The sequence below is a fragment of the Phaseolus vulgaris genome, chromosome 2 (assembly GCF_000499845.2).
Source record: "Phaseolus vulgaris cultivar G19833 chromosome 2, P. vulgaris v2.0, whole genome shotgun sequence".
NCBI classification, from domain to species: Eukaryota; Viridiplantae; Streptophyta; class Magnoliopsida; order Fabales; family Fabaceae; genus Phaseolus; species Phaseolus vulgaris.
Window position 1 is genome coordinate 22,358,052 of NC_023758.2, and position 22,093 is coordinate 22,380,144.

Below are 22,093 nucleotides of genomic sequence, written 5' to 3' on the forward strand. Positions count from 1 at the left end.
TAAAAAACTGATTAAAGTAACATAATATATATATATATATATATATATTTTGAAGTTTAAGAAATTGTTTTAACTCCAATATTAAGCATACCTGAAACATTGTGTCCAATGATGAAACCAACACATTACACAAAGAAATTTTAAAAAGTAATTCTACTAATACATCAAAATATATTCTCAATATAAATTAAATAATATGTACAAAGTAACGAATAGAAACTAAAATTGTTCAAGTAGTGCGAATAATACATTAAAATTACTACATTTTCAATATTGATATTTGTCCTTAATGTCTTCAATGAGATATGATCATCCAGTTTGTAGCCCTTAAAATGATTTCACTCCATAAATCAACAGTTTCACATTACATTTCAAGACCCTGATTTGACAATTTATTAACAATCTTGGGATATTAAGTACACAAATTGATACACGAAATTTGTAATAGTAAGAATAAATTATGTAAATTAATAATTTAAGTAAGCAATACCTCATTAAGTGCTTCAAAGAATCATCATGTATAAACTTTAATAGTACACAACCGTTTCTTCTGATAAGGAAATTCCTTTAAAACATGAAATTAAATTAAAAAACTATGACAAAGGTATTTCATAATTAAATCTACCACATTCTACAATTAATAAAGAATATGTACCATACTTTCAAGATGACCATCAAAATATTTTCCGATAAAATAAGGTTCGTACAGACTTTTGTGACACACAAAATCCATGGTCAAACATGTTATAGACAATGTATATTAGTTCTTAAATTCATGTTCATATATTACAAAAAAGAGATGAGAAATAAGAATATTTTTCAATTAATTAAAGAATTTTCATACCTCATATGTATGGCTGTAAGAATATACTTCAAACATTTTCGAATATTTATCTGTAAACCACATTAGTAGTTCAATTAATGGTATTTCCATTATTATCCAAAATCAATATCTTCAACCCTTTCTTAGATTTTACTTTGCAAAGACCAACATATAATTGTTCATGTGTAAACACTGGACGTGGTAGATTTTAGACCAACTTTATTGAGCGTTTAACCTTGGCTTTTATTTATTGTCATCACAAAGCACAAAGATATTGGAAATTGTCTTATTTGAAACTTAAACGACAATCCTGTTTCGGAAGGAGTCAAGTTCATTCTCGGAATAAATATCTGATCACCAATATTTTTCCCAGTAATAACTTTGGCACCAATAACATTCTTCCCCAAGTGAGTTACCTGTAATCTTGTTCTATTGCAAATTTTACTGGCTTGATCAATATTTCTTAGAAGCATTATTGGAACTCCAACTTTTAATTTAACACGGTGATTGGGAATTCCAGAGCATTTAACATCATTCAAAAATTCAGTTGTAAACCACTCAGCTTGAGCATTTTCTTGTTCTTCAAATTTGCAAGGACTTTCTGAACTTAAATAAGTAACTTCGTTTCCTGGTATTAAGGATAAAATAAACTCATTCACTTGATCCACACATTCTGTAGTAGGACATAATATTGCCCCATCTTCAAAAGAACCATCACAGGTCACATTGTTTATGTAGGAGGAATAAACAAATCCAACCAACTACAATAAAGGTTGTTCAACATCTAAAATTAAAATGTCTTTTGGTATTTCAATACTTCCTTATCACAACTCATTTAAGTCCATATCTCCATCTCCAATGTGAAGTATCCAATCAACAAACTCTTTAATGTATGACTCTGCATTGATGTATGACTCTTTAATCTCATATTCTCTGTAAGTTTTATGACTTTGCAATGTTTCCATAATTTCGAGTAATTTATTGTTGCATTCACAATGTCATATATCTTGATCCATTTTTTTACAACAGGTAATATCTGTTGAAAGTCTCCTCCCAATACAATGACTTTACCACCAAAAGGTTTAAGAGCATTTTCTTCACTTTTAGCTCTCATGACATCACTTAAAGTTCAATCCAGGACTTCAAAACATAACCTATTAATCATTGGGGCTTCATCCCATATAATTAATTTAGTTTCGATCAACAATTTGGCCCTAAGACTTTCTTGAGGTATATTGTAGGTTGACTCTTCATTTATTAACAAAGGAATGCAAAAGGTAGAATGAGTTGTTTTTCCTCCTGAAAGTAACAAAGAATTTATACCGTTAGAAGCTACATTCAACACAATCAACCCTTTTGATATAATCGCAGTGGACAAAGTTTTCCACATAAAAGTTTTTTTGGTTCCTACATAACCATATAAGAAAAAAAAAACCACCAACCTCTGACAGGGCTGTTGTCATTATATTCTCATAGACTTCCACTTGCTCCAGAGTAAGAGACTGAAAAAGAGAACAATGCATTTCCGACATTTCTATTTTTTCATAATTCAATTCATCAATAATGAATCTATTTTGATAAATAAAAGAATCTAAATGAATAGGTTGTGGCAGACTTGGAAAGTCTTTCAAAGACTTATCATTCGAACTTAATAAGCCTTCGACGTGTAAAAGACAAAGGTTTTGTATTTGAGCATCTTCAATTTTAAGACCTGGGAAAGAAAATATATGTCATACAATAATTATAAATTATAAATTTTCAAGAAATAAAACATTTATACATGGTAGGAAAACTCCTTTCTTTTTTGGTATAGAATGTCATCTGATAACAACTTTCATGTTTTGTTCCACACTTCATCTGGTCTAGACATAGTATTCATCAGTAAAAGAGTAACAAACAATCTTCTCAACTGAATTCCTGAAGCAAGGTTGTTGGACTCTATAATGGCATCAATAAACTCTTTATCATCTCTCAATAACCCCATTGCATATCATGCGTCTTTATATGTTTAGTGAATGAAACCATTAACAGTCTTGATGTTATCATAGTTACAACAACCCTTTTGATAATTCAACAATAATATCAGATAATATAATTCCCCTGACCCCAGAGGAATAAATGTTAGCCTTCCAATACTAACACCAATTTTCCTTGGCTTCCACTCTCTTCTGTCTGCCATTCAAACAAAATGTCTAGGGTATTCACAATAAGTCAATTTTTGTTCCCTATGGATAAATTTTGTTAGCCTCAAACTAAGCTAAAAACATTGTTCTTTTATGTTCATTCAAGTTCAATATTTCATCAATGTCTTCATTGTCTTTAAAGAGAATCGGTTGCTCATACAATAGATGAAAAGTCAATCGTTGAGCTGGAGGCTATCCATGATGAATATCAAAGGCAAATACTCTCCACACAGCTTCACATGGGGATATATATCTACAATCATAATACTGTTTAATTTCATCAATAACTGGTGTCTCTGTAGAGTCTTTATGAGTAGTAGTAATTTTGAAATTTGCTTTATCTAGACCTTTGTTCACATATTTTAACAAAACAACTTCAACATTGGTCTCAAAATGAAATATAGATGGAAAAAAAGTTTAAAAAGAAAGTTTAACAACAAAAAGGAGATGTCTTTGAGAGGAAGTCCAAACCCTAAGTAGCAAAAAGAAATCCCCATTAAAGATTAAAACAACAGAAAACCAATAATGAAAACACAACCATGCGAACAAAAGAAGGAAAAAGCACACATCTTTAACAAAACAACTTCAACATTGGTTTCGGATGAAAAATAGGTGGAAAAAAGGTGAAAAAAAGTTTTAAAAGAAAGTTTAACAACAAAAAGGAGATGTCTTTGAGAAGAAGTCCAAACCCTAAGTACCCAAAAAAAAAATTACTCCATTAACGATTAAATCAGCAAAAAACCAATAATGAAAACACCCATTCGAACAGAAGAAGGAAAATATTTCACCTCGGTGCTTGAACATACGATGGATTCCAATTCACCAAACATGAATAAGAAGGAAAATCTATTCCACTATCGATTGTTGCACAGACAAAAGAAAGCCCAAATCAAATGAAATAGGGCGAAATGTGAGAAAAAGCATAGAGCTAATCCAGAGAAGAAGAAATCCAAGAAAGGGCAAAATGTGAGAAAAATAGAGCAAACCCAGAGAAGAAGAAACCCAAGAAATGAAAATGAATGATAGAAACCAAAAGGCAACAAAATAAAAGAAAGAGAAAGGCGGAATGGAAGAGAGAGAAACGCTGAATGAAAGTAAATGAGAGGGAAATGTGAGTGATAATAAAATGAGAGAGAGGGAAATGTGAGTGATAATAAAATGAGAGAGAGGGAAAAGTGAGTGATAATAAAATGAGAGTTTTGTGACACGTGTAAGTTCTACGGCGTGCCACTTGTCACTCCCAGAATCAATTTGAGATTACTACTTTTAGTTAAAATTTGAAATTTGTTAAGTTTGATTTTTTTTTTTTAAAGTTACTCTGAGAGTGCCTTCTATTTGTATTATAGATTGATTCCTCGACTATTTTGAAATTTGATCACACCATGCTTTAGCTGAGGAGTCAGAGTACATTTTTACCGGATCAGATTTTCAAAAAAAAAGTAAGCTTATTTTCACTTTAAATATCCCTTATTATCTATTTTCCTTTAGGATTTAGTCATCAATCTTGATGGGCACAATTGAGAAAAGTGCTCCTCTCAACTTGATTTACCACATACTAAAATTTGACAATGTTTGGAAAACTTGCATTAGGCTCTTAAATCTTGAAGCGTATCTAGAGGATAAAATTCTAGAGCTTGCTTGGAAAGCAAGCAATTAAGGTAAGAGAAACTAACTTTAATTTTTAATAGCACCCTAGGCTAAAAGATTATATGGATGGACGTGGTCTCAATATTCAATTTCTCTTGCAGGGATGTTGTATGTATATATATATATATATATTGTGTTGTTTGTTTATATATTAAATATTAGATTTTGATGATTTAGTATTTAAGTGTAATTTTTTTTATGTTAAATAGACTTTTGAATGTTTTGAACCACGTTTTGAATGATACTGTATGATAAAAATGGTATGAAATTGAATTCATACATTTTGGAATAATGTATGGACTGATGTTTGTTTATGTATTAAGTATTGATGCCTATGTGGTAACAGAGATCTTCGAGGTGATCTAAGTCACATGGACTAAGATATCAGGTGGTGAGAAGTTGATGGAGGAGTTCATGTGCATCATGACATATGAGATGCACGACTTCGGTTGTATTGAACTTACCTTGATCCTTTCTCTTGGATTCGTTGATAATCGTTGGATCAAGTGTTAGTCTTTGGTAGGACTTACTTAATATGAGTCTTTCGAAACTCGTTAATTCTTATTATGCTTGCTGAATATCTTGGATGTGTAGATCCATGTGAGATTTATGTGATTGTTTTATGTTGGGATTTGTTTTATGTTGGGATTTGAAGAATATTGAATAATTCAAAAATTGATCCATGTAACTTGGTTTTCTCTTTTGATTTAATTGTGTATATTATAAAACTTTATTTTCATTAGCTTACCCTTGTTTTTCTTGTTGCGTTGTGAACTGCAATAACCGTACTATGTACTCGAGGAGATGATCGTACAGGTGTCAAAGATTTTAGAAGGTTTTAGGATGTTATTTTGAACTTTATATTGTTAATATTTGTATTTTAATAAGTTATAATCTTATAATAAAAATATTTTGAAAAACTCAAAGTTTGTATAAAAATCAGTAAAACTTGTATTATAACAGTTAGATGTATTTTCTGAGGTGTTAAATCATATATATTTAAATTTTAAAAGTAAATAATAGTATACATATTTTAATAAAAAAAGACGTATGTTTAAACACAATAATGAAAACATACATTAGAGAATGTTTTTAACCTTGGGGAAATGGAATTATTAATAAAATATTTTTTTTTTGTAACTTTGTATATATTTTTAGGTTAATATATTAAAATTAATATATATTTTTATATTAATATATTTAAATATTTTATAATTATTTTTTTTTAAATTTTATTTAATTTTATCAAAATTCATTCTAATTTTTTTATATTCCTAATATTAAATAATTTATATTTTTTTCAATTGAGTTCTTAAACCAAATAATATTTTAATCCATGTAATTAAAATATTTTATATTTAATTAATTTCAATGATAAGGACATATTTATAAATTTACTTTTTTATCAATTAAATTTTCATTATCATTCAAACCTATTACACAGTACTCATAAAAATTTCATAAATTTTTCTTTTATTTTTCTATTTTTTATCATCTTTCCTTTAATTCAAACAACATCATTTTACACTCTTCTTTTCCTTCCAATACATCTTTATTACTAAAAGAAATACTTATAATATTATTATTTGGACAAACAATAAAAAAAATTATAGTAAGTTAAAACATAATATTTATAAAAGATTCTCATGGTGAAACTTAAAGTATTTTATTACTAAAAAACATTTATAATATTGTTATTTCGACAAATAATTAAAAAATATATAGTAAATTGGAACATGTACTGGTAGGCTAAAACTGAGAGGTTAAGCCGAGAGCTAGATACAAGACATAACCGAGAGGTTATGTATAAAAGAATAAAACAAAATATAAATATTATTATAATAAGGCCTAATTAAATAAAAGTCTGCATTAGGGGGGTGCGTAAATAATAAAACGGTGTAGAAAGAAAGTCCAAAGGTAAAAGCATAAGCCCATTAAGGAAACTGTATAAATAGGAGGTCAACATAAGAGGTAGGTAAGAGTGATTTTTGTCTGATGAACATAAATCTATTTCTGACTTTGGCATCGGAGCGCCTTGCAGGTACACCCCCCCCCCCATCTGTGTGATGGAGAAGCCGAGAGCACCCAGCGTGAGGAGAAGTCGAGAGCATCCAGCTTGAGGAGAAGCCGAGAGCATCCAGCTTGAGGAGAAGCCGAGAGCATCCAGCCCTAGTTGAAGCCGAGAGCATCCAACCCTAGTTGAAGCCGAGAACATCCAACCCTAGTTGAAACCGAGAGGATCCAGCCCAAGAAGAAACCAAGAGAGTCTAGCCCAAGATTGGAAGATTTGTACAAGAGTTAATCTTGTCAACCCGATTCTAGTGTTCTTGGTCCTTGTTGTAAGAACATTTTGGCACCCACCGTGGGGCCGAGAAGTAGCTGAAAAAGGTTGAAGACAAGATGAATCAAAGAGAAGAACAAGGTGGAGAGCAGACAGACAATATTAACATGTCAATGGCAATGTTGGTACAACTACAACAAGAATTTAAGAAGTTAAAAAAGAATAATGAAGAAGAATTAAGTATGTTGAGAGCCGAAAATGCACATATGAGGAGAAAGTTATAAGAGGAAACAGTTTTGAATTCATCCTTTGAAATTGTTCAGCCTAGAGCACAGGTGAATGAAAGGATTCATCACAATGAAAGTTCCCAAACCAAAATAAGATTGCTTGAAAACTTTGGGGGTTTTTGCAGGAGCATCTTCCAGAAAGCATTCGTTCTATGATGTTATAGTTGATACTCCATTACCTGACAATTGGAAAAATTTGACCATTGACAAATATGATGGAAGTACAGACCCTGATGAACATATTGCAATATACACCACTCATATCAGTTTATATACGTGGAATGATGCTATTATGTGCAGGGTGTTCCCTACGATGCTGAAAGGAGCAACATTGAGTTGGTTCACGCGCCTCCCACCTTTGAACGTTGATTGTTTCGATACATTGGTGGAAAAGTTTGGTGCTTAGTTTACAACTAGTCGCACTCATCATTTAACATCGATTGCCTTGGTAAATATAAGACAAAAGAAGGGGGAGTCGTTAAGAATGTTCATGGAACGCTTTGGAAAGGTCGCCTTGGGTATTCAAAATCTGAGCCCAGAGGTTACCATGCATCATATGATAACGACATTAAAATCGGGACCATTTGCCAGACAGCCTTTGCAAAAAACCCGCGACTAATTTGGATGAATTAAGGCAGCAAGCGTCAAAATTTATGCAGATGGAAGAACTAAGAGAGTTCTGAAACTAGGTGAGGGTTGATGGAGGTGAAAAGAGGGTGATGGAAAGAGAAAGTGGACCTAGGTCAGAAGAGCCCGAGAAGAGTTTAGAAGTCGAAAATTCCAACAATACACACCTTTGAATACAAACAGAGCAAGAGTTTTACAGAAGCCATGGCAGCAGAAATAATACCACCACCAAGAAAAGCAAGAACACCAGAGAGAGCAGATCACACTTAGCATTGTGAGTATCATAAAAATCATGGTCATCACACATAAGAATGCATTGGGTTGAAAGATATAATAGAAGAATTGATTCAAGCGGGGCAGTTGAAACGTTTCATCCGAGGAGGAAATACAAGAATGAGGTTAAGTCCGGAGAAGGGTTTGAAAGGGGGAGAGGTAGGAGAGAGAAGAGTGGAAAGATTTGAAAAAAAAGAAGATAAAATAGTGGAAAAGAGAGATGATAGAAGGGGTGGAAGGTAAGAGAGAAGAGGTGATAAAGTTTATCAAAAGACCCAATCAGTAAGGCGAAGTAGGGAACGGAGTCTGGGAAGGCCAGTCAGAGGGTTTATAAATACAATTTCAGGTGGGTTCTCTGGAAAAGAATCCTCGTCGGCAAGAAAACAACATTGGAGAAGTATCAAAACCATTAATCATATTTTTAAAAGAAGAACTCTGCCACCGATGCTTTTCACGGATGAAGATTTTCAAGAAATTGATCCTGACCATGATGATCATATGGTGATAACGGTGGAAATAGTCGAATATGCTGTCATGAAAACCTTGGTTGATCAGGGGAGTTCAGTTGATATTTTGTTTTGGGATACTTTCAAAAGGTTACACCTGAGAGAAGGAGATATAATACCCTTCCGAGAGAAAATCATTGGCTTCTCGGGTGAAAGAGTTAGCACCAAAGGATATGTTGATCTAATGACAACATTTGGAAGAGGCAACAAAACTAAAAAGATTAAAATCAGGTATTTAGTGGTAGATGCCTCCACGTCATATAATGTGTTGTTGGGACGGTCTTCTTTAAACAAGTTGGGGGCAATAGTATCAACACCACACATGGCCATGAAGTTCCCGACAGACAAGGGGGAGATAGCAACAGTTTATGTCAATCAAAAATATGCTCGGGAATGTCATGCGGCAGGTGAATTTGAAGATAAATAAAGATACTGAAAGAATGGTGGCAATGGTGGATTTGGACCCCAGATTAAATGATGAGAGGTTAGAACCAAAAGAAGAGACAACAGCTATGGTATTGGGCCGAGACGAGAGACAATGTACTTATATAGGTGGAAGTTTGCCTGAAGAATTGTTGAACAAACACATCACGGTGTTACGTAACAACAAAGATTTATTTGCTTGGAAACCATATAATATTCCTGGAATTGATCTGAAGGTAATTTGTCACAAGTTGTTTGTTTGCCGAGAAGCAAGACCAGTATCTCAAAAACGAAGAAAATTGGGAGAAGAGAGACGAAAGGAAGCAATTGAGGAAACCGAAAAGTTGATGCAAGCTGATTTCATTTGAGAGGCTCGGTATACGACATGATTATCCAACATAGTGCTTGTTAAGAAACCGAATGGAAAATGGAGAATGTGCACAGACTATACAGACTTGAATAAAGCTTGCCCAAAAGACACATATCCATTACCCAACATAGACCGATTGGTGGATGGGGCGTCTGGTCAAGAGATAATGAGCTTTCTTGATGCCTATTCAGGGTATAATCAAATAATGAAGATGGGAAGTCCAAAAAACTTGAAGGAAGTACAAAGACTAGTGGGAAAGATGAACTCATTGTCAAGATTCTTACCAATATTGGCCGAGAGAACTAAACCGATAGTCAACTTGTTGAAAAAATCTGAAACCTTTTAGTGGAATGAGCGATGTGAACAAGCCTTTTCTCAAATCAAAAGTATGGTAGCCGAACCACCAATCTTAGTTAAACCTGTGTCAACCCAACCTATCATAGTTTACCTAGCAACTTCACATGAAGCTATAGGAGTTGCCTTAGTCCAAGAAAACCCAGAACAAAAACCAATATATTTTGTGAGTAGGTCCCTTCAAAATGCTGAAACCAGATATCCCAAGGTTGAAAAAGTCGCCCTAACACTGGTGTATGCCGCAAGACGTCTCCGACCATATTTTCATAATCATCAGATAATTGTGAGAACAGACTATCCAATATCTAATATTTTGAGAAAACCAGAACTTGCAGGTAGAATGGTGACATGATCGATGGAGCTCTCAGAATATGGAATCAAATATGAACCAAGAGGACCAATCAAAGCCCAATCCCTTGCGGATTTCATTATTCAAATGTCGAAAACAATACAACAGGAGCAGTGGACATTATATGTAGATGGCGCGTCAAGCAAAAAAGGAAGCGGAGCAGGGATAGTACTTGAAGAACCAGATAACTTCCAAGTAGAGATGGCGTTAAGATTTGAGTTCAGAACATCCAACAACCAAGCCGAATATGAAGCTCTTATTGCAGGATTGCTGTTAGCCAGGGACATGGGAGTCGAAAAATGTCATTTGCAAAAGTGACTCTCAGCTTTCGGTAGGACATGTGCAAGGGGAGTATCAGGTAAAAGATCCATTATTAATGAAATATTATCATAAAGTATTAAATATTATGCAGTGCTTTAATAAGGCCGAAATAAAATATATTCCAAGAGGATTAAATATGAAAGCAGACTCATTGTCTAAGTTAGCAAGCCAACAACGACAAGTGCAACATAATTCAGTCATACAACAAACCCTCAGCCATCCGACAGTTAGTTTAGAAGAATGCCTCAATATTACAACATCAAAAGATGAATGGATAAACACATATATAGAAGTTATAAAGAGCCAAGAACAAGGTGTTGAACTAGATACAAAAATGGCAAAGAAAGTGGCTAGTTTTGTTTTAATTGGTGATGAACTTTACAAAAGAGGATATTCTATGTCTTTGCTAAAGTGCCTCTCGAGAGAGCAAGCTCAATATGTAGTTAAAGAACTTCATGAAGGAATTTGTGGATTACACTGTGGAGCTCGAACAATGGCAACAAAAGTTTGCAGAGCCGGATACTACTGGCCAACAATTCGAGAAGATTGTGAGATCTATGTTAAAGCATGTAAAAAATGTCAAGAGTTTGGAAGTTTAAACCATATACCAGCACAAGAGTTGCAAGGAATTGTTTCTCCATGGCCATTTGCAAAGTGGGGAATTGATATACTTGGTCCATTTCCACTTGGACGAGGACAAACCAAGTTCATGATAGTAGTTGTGGACTACTTTACAAAATGGATAGAAGAAAAAGCATTGACTAAGATAACGACTCAGCAAGTTCAAACATTTGTATGGAAAAATATAATATGTCGATTTGGAATCCCACACACCATTATAACTGACAATGGCCGACAGTTCATTGACAAAAAACTTATGGAATTTTACGCAGATTTGGGTATCAAGTCAACAAACACTTCAGTTGAACATCCGCAAACGAATGGACAAGCCGAAGCTGCAAACAAAGTTATTCTCGGACAATTAAAGTAGAGGTTAGGAAGCGCTAAAGGTTTATGGGCAGAGAAGTTGCCAGAGATATTATGGGCATATAGGTGCACACCACAAACTTCAACTGGTGAAACACCATTCAACCTCACATATGGAACAGATGCAATGCTACCAGTGGAAGTTAATGAACCAACATTACGAAGGCAAATGGAAGATTGGAATATCAACAATGAATGTTTGAGGACTGACCTTTATCTTATTGAAGAACTTAGAGAACGAGCAAAGATAAAGGAAGCATCAGTAAAGAGAATAGCAATGAAGAGGTTTAATGCAAAAGTAAAGTTAAGAGATTTTAAAGAAGGGGATTTGGTCTGGAGAATGCGAACTGATGCTCGAAAAGATCCACGACATGGAAAGCTAGCATCCAATTGGGAAGGTCCTTTCAGGGTACTGGAAAATTTGCAAAATGGAGCCTACAGATTAGAGACTTTGGAAGAAAAAATGATACCAAGAACCTGGAATGCGAGCCATTTGAAGTTTTATTTTAGTTAAAGCAAAAGATGTAAAAAAGAAGACTTTGATGTACATATTTGTCGTTTAATGAAGAAGAAGCAATATTGAATGACAAAAATCATCTCATTTACTTTCATTTTTCGGTCATGGATGATTTCATTCCAGGTGAAACCCAACCGAAAGAATTCTTTGGTCTTGGAACATTTTATCATAATTAAAACCCTGTCAAAGAAGACAAAGCAAAAAACAATTCGGGCTTGGATGCTTTCACTCTAAGTGAAAACCCTCCCGATATCACGTATAGTGAAATGCAAAGCAAAAAAACTCTTAAATTTTTGCATCTTAAAATATAAAATCATAAGGTCCAACCAAACGTTGGCATTACGAAACCGAGAGCTAAGTCGGTATTACTAAAAAACCGAAAGGTGGTTAATAATTGTCTACTTCAAAACCGAAAGATCCAAGTTGCAAAGTGGTCAATAATTTTATTTTTTAGAAACCGAAAATTCTAATTAAAGATATATCAAATCAACTATTTTCCAAAGAATATTATGTATAGTTCTCATGTTTGTTATATTAGATTCATTAAACTAATATATATTTTAAGCATACTAAACCGAGAGGTCTCAAATTTTTTGCATAGCAGAAAACAAAAACCGAGAGGTCTTATCGAAAAACCGAAAGGTTCTAATGCAAAACCGAGAGGTCTTAAGGCAAAATCGAGAGGTCTAAACAAACATTGGCGTAGCAGTATCAAGTCCAAAAGTTCAAACCTGTAAAAATAGTCAAAATTGGTCTGTAACTAGAAAAACCGAGAACTTTAATTAGGAAGTTCATAAACAACTATTTTCGGTTCAACCTCAAAAACCGAAAGGTCCAGGTTGCAAAGTACTTAAATAATTTTATACTTCAAAATCGAAAGGTTCAAGTTACAAGGTGATTAATAATTTTATGCTTTAACAATCGAAAGGTCTAGTTGAAGATGTATTAAATCAACTATTTTCCAAAGAATAGTGTAGATCTCGTCGTCATTGAAGCCGAAAAGGTAAGATGAATTTATCTTAGGTTGGAAAAATAAATCAAAGTTAAAACCGAATACTAAAATCGAAAAGGTGGAACCGGATAAGTTGGTTATATTAGATCATCTAATTTTATCTTTCCTGCATACCTATGTTAAATAAGATTATTCACTAGCAAGCGATTAGGTTACGTGCAAAGTAAGTAAAATATTATATATAGTTTGATGCTATACATCCAAAATAACTTCTTGATGATTTCATGTCAATAATAAATAAATAATAATTTATAATCGAAAGATAACATTTAAAGCATTTAAGTTAGATGACCGAAAGGTTAGCACCGAAAGATTAGCACCGAGAAGTTAAGACCGAGAAGTCTATGATAGCATTTGCTCGTAACCGAAAAACAAAATTAATCAATCAGATCACATAACTGAAAGATCAAGATTGAGAAGTTTGTGATAATATTTATGGGTAACTGAAAAATAACATTAAATATTTCAAAAAAATAACTAGTTGGTTAGGCCGAGAGGTCTAAAATGATATTTAAATGGTAACAAAAAATGGCTCGAATTAAAAGAAAACAATAAACTTTATAAATTCAAATCGATAAGTTCCAAAAGCGGTTACATTAAGAATGCAAGCATCAATACATTGATCAGATATCATGGCATTCCAAAACAAATTCACTTCTCGATAAGCAAACCGAGAGCTACAAAAAAAAATTATAACCTATATTCATCTAGTTCACGACGTTCACATCCTCAGCATCCTCTTCGGGAATCTCACTAACAGGAATGAATTCACCGTTGTAAAAATCCTTTTTAACATCAAAATTGCCTTCATCGATAGGAATCTTATAAAAATACTTCGCTTTTAGAAGAGCCTTGTCAAAGCCTAATTTATGTTGCTCCAAGATAAAGCTCTCAGCTTCAAAAACATTTACCTTCAACTGCTTTATCTCTTTCTTCATAACCGTGATGGTGCTTGTGTTAGATTCCTTTACAGAAGATAATTCCAATATCTTCTCATCCAAAAGTTGATTTTCACTACGAAGTCGAATGTTATCTTTATCAATCTTCAAATTCTCGGCCTTTAACTTAGAAATATGCTTTACAAGATTTTCTTTTTCTATCTCTTGTTGATTTTTCTGCATGTTCATTTCTTCTAGTTGCAAATTTAACGAGCTTATTTTCTCATTAGTCTCGGCAAGTTCACTCTTCAACTTTTCAAACTCAGCAAGAGACACACAATTTCCATTCTTCGCTTTCATCATCTTCCCAATCAAAAGAGTTCTACTCGAAATCTCGATAATAGAATCAGCCAGAGAAGCAGCATCAATGCCTTTCAACATATTATAAGATGATTCACTAAAAGAGGTTTGAATGAACTTCGCATATTTCGTTGAAGCACCAAAAATTGTTTCAGGAAGGGGTTCAGTTGAACCACCTTCAGCGTGACGATGGCGTCGAGAAGAAGAGTGAGATCTCTTGCTACTTCTATCTCACCAGCAACATGAACATCATTTGTAGGTTCAGCTGCTTCAACGCATGAAACAGGTTCTATAGTCTCCACTTCCACCACAGGATTGACCACGTTCTGCTTTGTTGAGAAGTCTTGTGAAACAAGATCGAGCTTTCGGATTGGTGCTCGCCATCAAAGCTGAAAATCAATAAAAAAAATTTAGCAAAGTTAAAAATCTCATCCTATAAAGCGAGAAAATGTGAAATAACCACATACCAATAAGATCTTCTCGAGGTCTTGTTGAAGTGTACAATTGTAGCAAGGCGCGAGTGGGAATCCGGTACGAGAGGTGACTAAAAACTTCAATAACATGACGATCGACAACATCCATTGAGTGAAAAGACACTGAGTTAAATTTCAAAGGATCTTTCGTCCAATATAGAGGAAACTTTGGAGAATCTCCATTAAAAAAATACTCTCTTCCTTCTGGCTCTATTAGAATTTTGAAAAATCCTCCCTTAAAATCCTTATATGAAGAGGTAAAAGGTTTAAGAAAACAAATATCGGGTTTACTAATAAGGGACAACCAACCTGGTCGTTTACCAGGCCGAGAGCTATAATAATACAAGAAAGATGTGGGGCTAAGAGAAAGTGATAATAATTTACATAAAATACTAAAAGCTTGCATTGAAGCCCAACCATTGGGATGAAGTTGGGTAGGAGCAATATTAAGAAAATTAAGAACGCCCATTCGAAAATTGTTCAAAGGCAATCGAATATGAAGGTCTCTAAAAAAACAAGGTTAAAATAAACAAATTCATAGTTATCACCCTCTCGGCCATGGCAGACGTTATCAACATTTCCAACACGCTGAAAAGAAATTATATCATTCTCAATATCAGAATAATAAATCTGAGAATGGGAAAGGAAACTACGAAGTTCACTAGCAGAACGGTACCGAGAAAAGAACTCTCGGACCTTAGGATTAACCCACTGATAACCTGGACGCAGATTTTTCGGAGGCATAATTCTTTCGAATATTGGAGGAGCGTCAACTGTAGGAGCTCCATTCAAATCCTTCATACAAGAAGGAGTAGCAGAAGAAGACTTTGATTCAAGATACTCTTCTTCTCGAACCACTCGACCAGTAGATTCACCACCCGCGCTTGAAAAACCACTCAAATCATCAGTAGCAGAAGAAGAACTCGAAATAGACATATTACCTTTCAAGACACAAATGAAGCTTGAAAACGAACTTCCTTTCAGAAAGCAATGAAACTCACATAAAACCATAATAGGTTGAGTGAGAGACCTATTTATAACCCAAAACAAACCCTAGAACTTGAAACGTTACAACAACTTGAAACCGTTCAAAAATACATCATCTAACGGTTAAAACAACAAATTCACGTCAAATCACTTAGTTTGAGCCAAATCAATCACGAGAAACAAGGCATTTAATATCAAATCAAATCACATTTCAAAACTATTATATTATATTCAGACATAAATACTTTTCTTAAAACTTAAATAAAAATCTTTATGTCTCGGGGGCCAGTGTACTGGTAGGCTAAAACCAAGAGGTTAAGCCGAGAGCTAGATACAAGACATAACCGAGAGGTTATGTATAAAAGAATAAAACAAAATATAAATATTATTATAATAAGGCCCAATTAAATAAAAGCCTGCATTAGGGGTTGCGTAAATAATAAAACGGTGTAGAAAGAAAGTCCAAAGGTAAAAGCATAAGCCCATTAAGGAAACTGTATAAATAGGAGGTCAACATAAGAGGTAGGTAAGAGTGATTTTTGTCTGATGAACATAAATCTATTTCTGACTTTGTCATCGGAGCGCCTTACAGGTACACCCCCCCCCATCTGTGTGATGGAGAAGCCGAGAGCACCCAGCGTGAGGAGAAGTCGAGAGCATCCAGCTTGAGGAGAAGCCGAGAGCATCCAGCCCTAGTTGAAGCCGAGAGCATCCAACCGTAGTTGAAGCCGAGAACATCCAACCCTAGTTGAAGCCGAGAGGATCCAGCTCAAGAAGAAACCAAGAGAGTCCAGCCCAAGATTGGAAGATTTATATAAGAGTTAATCTTGTCAACCCAATTCTAGTGTTCTTGGTCCTTGTTGTAAGAACAGAACATAATACTTATAAAAGATTCTCATGATGAAACTTAAGATATTGATTAAAAATTAGATATAGTTTCAACAATATAAATATTAAATTAATATAATTTAAAACTTTTTTTATTCATTTTTACATAAATATTATAAAAAAAATTGTAACTATATGAAGATTGTTCTGGACCTGACTTCGGACATCGGCACCTGTGGAGCAGGTCAGCTCGGTGGTCTGATCGCAATAGTGGGTAGAAACCCATATATATGAAAGGCCTAGTCAGTGAGAAATGCATGCATGTGGTGTGTATAATACATTCGGGTCTAGCACAAGTAAGTATTCCCTGAAGACGCTAAGGCCCAAAGGCACTAGGATTTTCAGGGGAAAGCTACATGCATGATACGTAAAGGACTAGGGCGCCTACAGAACAGATGGGCCCCATAACGTTGGTACATGAGTTGGTACCCTGTCAGCCATGATGTTAAGATTGTGCACTTCAAAGAGGAAGATTTTGTGCGGTTGTTGTGCAAAGATTGTGTAACAATGTAACAGAATGTCCTCCCAGCAAACCTAATTTCACTAGAGATAAGGCTCTGGTGAGAGAGGGGTCGTTACAATGAGGTAACCTAAAAGCAGCCTATAAAAGGGAGTTGAGATCTCCGGTAAAGGTACACCGTTTCTAAGACTGAAACTACTATCCTATTTACTCATTGTTTCTTAGTCCAGTATTGACTTGATCGTCGGAGTGCAATCAACAGGTAGGACCCCCTCTGTTTCAATAGAGCCGTTTTTCAACATTTGAGAGTAAGCACAGGATCCACCAGAAATAGGAGCAGTCACCGCTTGTCTTTGAAGTCAATCGGCGACCAGGTCAACCGGCAAGAACAAAGATGAATCAGGTTTATTCTCTAATCATAGATCAATTTTAGTAATTAGAGTTATTGACACCTTATGGAACCTAAAAAGAACTTTGAAATATACAATAAGTTTTATCATATGTTGAGGATAAAATATTAGAATATCCAAATAAAAAAGTTTTTTTGAAAGGAATATTGATTAGTCGCCTACATCTAACATATTTTTTTAGTCTTATAGTGAAAGAATACTTCAGAGAACATGATGCATTTTTAGAGGAATTTTTTTCATACTCGTTGGAGTTACAGGTGTTTTATTATTTTTTTAATCAATTAAAAGTTGGAATTATTGATGATTCTTTAACTAACTTAAACATATTAGAATTTAGAATATTCTAGCTAGTTGAAAGTTTTAGAAGTTAATATTTCATTAACTATCCTGTGACGGTAAAGAAAGTTGCTTTTATGTTAGTCTAAATGTGTTATTACAATGTTTCTTTGACAAAACTAATTTAGAAAAAAAAATATGGACCAAATTTATTGAGTTTTAAAAAAGGACACTTAATTAACTCAAAATTAAATTTCAAAAAATCAAAATCATAATACAATTCAGTTATTCTTAATTTGATTGAAAAAAGAAACTCTACATAATTACTAAAATTGCTTATTATCTGCATATAAACAATTAGAAGTGTCATTAAATTAAATTTTAAAAACTTATCACTGACAAAATTTAATTATCAAATTAGATTTAAGTTGAGGTTTTCATGAAAATACTCAATTCATTGTTGTTTTTGAACTCTTAATGTTTTTTTGTTTGCATGTAGAAATCGATAAGAAATTGTTGCTAAAAATTATTGTTAATCCATATTTTATAATTTTTTCAGATCAAACTTTCATATTTCTTATACATATTTTAAAATTAAAAAATTCAAATTTTCAATCTAAGTTTCTTTCAACTTTTAATCAGTGAATACTATCTACACTTAAAAACTACACTGCTCCACCGGCACTGTCATCAGGAGCTCAATTTCAAAGGTTGCTGACTTTTACCACACTTCATCAACCCCATCCTTATCTTCACTTGTTTTCTTTTAGCTTAAATATAATTTTTTTCTTATAATCATAAATAAAAATATCATTCAAATTTTAATTAAATTCCGATAACTATTTCCATTCTTTAATTTAAGTATTGTATAGTAACTAGTTCCTTTTAATAATTTTATTCCCATCACAACCTTTTCTAAATAAGGTAAGGTTATAAATGAATATAATATTAAAATATTAGACAAAAAAATATTTATAATTCATACAATTTTTTTCTAGATATATATATATAAATTATTTTATTGGAAAAAATTTAAGAATTCATATATTTATATTTAATCATTTTTAAAATACACATATTACCTCAATGATAAAGTATACAATTTTTTTCAAACAATGACAATAAAATAAAAATTTGAACTGAATTCTATGTTAAATACATTTACACCTAATAGGAGCGCGAACACTTCTCGAAATCAACTTTTTCTGCTCAAATCTTCCAATAATAATAATATTTGTTTTTTTTTCTATTAAACAAGTTAAAAATCCAAAAATATTTTTTTATCAACTTTATATGTCCACTACTATAAAATTTAGTTTTTCAGAAAATATTTTTGAACTGCTAGAGATTTAGGTACACTAAAAATTGGTTGAAAATTAACTTTTCTGACTTTTTAAAAAAAAAAAAGTTACAGAACAAAGAGTTTAAAACATAATTAATAGAAAATAAAAATAAAAAGATCGATACTTATGTTTCTTGCTTTTTAAATAATAAATAAAATTAATTTAAATACTAAAATAAAAACAATTTTATAAGAATGTGTTGAGAATTATGTATTGTGTTATTTTTAATTTGGATATTATTAATTATAATTTTCTTATATTTAATTAATATTTATATAATATTAAACTTTTTTTTACATATTATTACATTAATATTATGTTAATTTTTAGAAAAGTATAAATTTAAATTTAAAATTTAATTCAAACTTTTTTATAAAAATATCAATTTGATTTGAATTTGGATTTAAAGTTTATTCCAAATATTTGAATATAGATTTATAAAAATCTAAATTACTTTTATAAAAAATATGAATTTCAATTTAAAATTTGATCTAAATATTGAATTTCTATTAAATTTTTTAAAATTTAATCTCCATTACCACTTTTTAATAAGAGAAATTTTATGCAAAACATGAGAGGACAACCACCAAAATTAATACAATAAAAACACCTAATGTGATAAATTTATATTAAAGACACACATTACAACAAAATCATTAAATAAAAACTAATTTTAGATACCAAAATAATTAGTTAGTATTTGATTAAATTAGAGATCATTTTATAAACTAAAAAAACTATTGGTATCTAAAGTAATTTCTATTATTAATAAAAAAAATTATAAAATAGTTTTTAAATTGGTATCCAACCATTAGCTACCAAGGTTTTAACCACTTACTACTTTATATTAAATTAGTCTCTATCAGTCTTTTAGGGACTAATTTAGAATCTAAAATTTTAGTCGCTAAAACTTAGGTAGTTAATTTAGATACAATTTTATAAATTTTTATTAATAATAAAAACTACTTTAAATATGAATAATTTTTTAGTCTCTAAATTAGTATCTAATTTAGTTAATACAATGACTAATTATTTTTTGTTTCTAAATTTAATTACTATTTAATTATGTTATTGTAGTGACATAAGCACTCGTGCAAACACATGCATTCAAGGAAGAAAAGTTAATCAAATAAAATTAAAATACATATTTGTTCATGTTCAATAAGAGTCATATATAAAATGTCAATGAAGTATCATCTCATATAAACACTACTATATGAAAAATTTAAGAGTGGAGTGAAAAGTTTCATTTTGAGTGAAGACGAGCAATATAATACTTACACATTTTGAATTAGAGATGATATCAAGTCATATATATATATATATATATATATATATATATATATATATATATATATATATATATATGAGTTGACTCATAGTTAAAGACTCATTGGATTCACATTTTCCAAATTAGGTATTGACATCCTGGTACATCAACTCAATAATTAGCATCATGTGTAGAAAGTACAGGTAGAAGACTCATGGATTAAACACTTTTGAGGTGGAAGGAGAGCTTCCAATGTGTGAAGACTTCCACTTGAGGGGGAAATTGTGAGGAATTTAAGCATGGAGTCAGAAGTCTCACTTTACTTTAAGTGAAGATGAACAATATATATAAAAAAACTCGCAAATTCATTGTCTTAAGTTTCGGATTCAAAGTAATCCCAAATATCTTATGTATGGTTGACTTGTGAGTCGAAACTCTTAAAATCCACATATTGTAAGTTGGTTTCCATTGTACATGTTACGTCCATTTGAGAAACCCAAAATATCACATAATATATAAACTTTGTTTTAAATCTCTAAATAGGACGTGATGAGGTACAAGATAATATAATTCATCTTCAAGCTCTAAACTGCCTACAAACGATTACAAAATTGCATTTTGGGTTTTTTTAGCCTTTAAATTTTTATACCTTGAGTCTTCTTACAACTTTTATGCTTCTTCCAGAATTTATTTAACTTTTAAATTTGTTTCTCAATTAATATTTAATGGTGTAAAGAAGCAAATGACATTGATGATGATAATATTAGATTAGCAGAAAAAAAATTCATCCTTTACAACTGTTACTAAATCCCAAGTTTTCAAAATTATTTACATGTATGTCCAAAATTAACTTATCCACATATATAGCAATTAAGAAAAATCGATAATATCATTAATTTTACTAATCAAGTTTAAAAGTATTATTTTCTTAAACTGGCATTTATTAGGATTAATACTGAAAAATGGTTATTAGAAATAAATCTCAATTAAAGGAAAAGTATTTTGGAGATGATATACGATAAAAAAAAATTATTTTGGTAATTCATGGGATTTTTTTATGGAGATAGGTTATGCTTGAGATTTTATTTCTGAAATATGAATTTTAATAATTATTAAAAACTATCAATTAATTATTATAATAATTAAAAAGTGTAACTTATATTCATAGTTAGGCGACATAATTGAAATTAATCAGCTCACTGAGCCCATCGCATCAGATTATCCTTCATCCAACACATTTCATTAAACAAAATTAAGTTAACCAAACAATGAAATTAGAGTGAGTGAAACCAACAAAAGATGTACCTGAATGTGTAATAGAAGCATTGGAACGAGGCGTTTGACGATCCTCATACCATTTAAGAAATTCATTGAAAATAATAGGTTGGCCTGCGGTATCAATTGAAATATGGTCCACAGTGACAGCGGAAGAGGGAACGGAAGAAGCCATAGAAGATAAGGATAAATATAGTCACTGACAATTGGCGATAGCAGCAAAGATGAAGGCTCAAACGAGATTCTGACAGTGTCTCTGACGAGGCGACGACGGTGGCAGCTCCAGCGAGGCATTGGGGCGGTGGTTGGAAATTCCAATGAAAAGTGGGTTCACCAATAAAAATTGAACCTTAACCGTATACTCTAGATACCATATTAAAGTAAAAGAAAGAACAGGATAAATCATTTGTGTATATTGAAAACATAGAGTTATATTTATATAAGAAAAGGAATATATGGACTAAACCCATTATATAAATATAAAATATCTAACTATATCTATAATATCTCATA

General features: G+C 32.1%; 1 protein-coding gene and 2 pseudogenes across 1 annotated transcript; 1 reads left to right on the forward strand and 2 right to left on the reverse strand.

The window, feature by feature from the left end:
• Nucleotides 1-872: 872 nt before the first annotated feature.
• LOC137809200 (uncharacterized) lies at nucleotides 873-1,658 on the reverse strand (annotated as a pseudogene).
• On the reverse strand, nucleotides 1,659-3,002 carry LOC137809201 (uncharacterized; annotated as a pseudogene).
• A 5,563-nt stretch (nucleotides 3,003-8,565) lies between these two features.
• Nucleotides 8,566-9,418, forward strand: LOC137809202 (uncharacterized). Its single transcript, XM_068610338.1, has 2 exons — nucleotides 8,566-8,868; nucleotides 9,035-9,418. The coding sequence occupies exons 1-2, from the start codon at nucleotides 8,566-8,568 to the stop codon at nucleotides 9,416-9,418; spliced, it is 687 nt and encodes a 228-aa protein (XP_068466439.1).
• The last annotated feature ends 12,675 nt before the right edge of the window (nucleotides 9,419-22,093 follow it).

Bases quoted from the DNA above. Each gene is read 5' to 3' on its own strand.
- LOC137809202 (XM_068610338.1), top strand. From the start codon at position 8,566: ATGCTTTTCACGGATGAAGATTTTCAAGAAATTGATCCTGACCATGAT. The intron at 8,869-9,034 runs GTAGATGCCTCC...GTCATGCGGCAG, and splicing joins TTAAAATCAGGTATTTAGTG to GTGAATTTGAAGATAAATAA.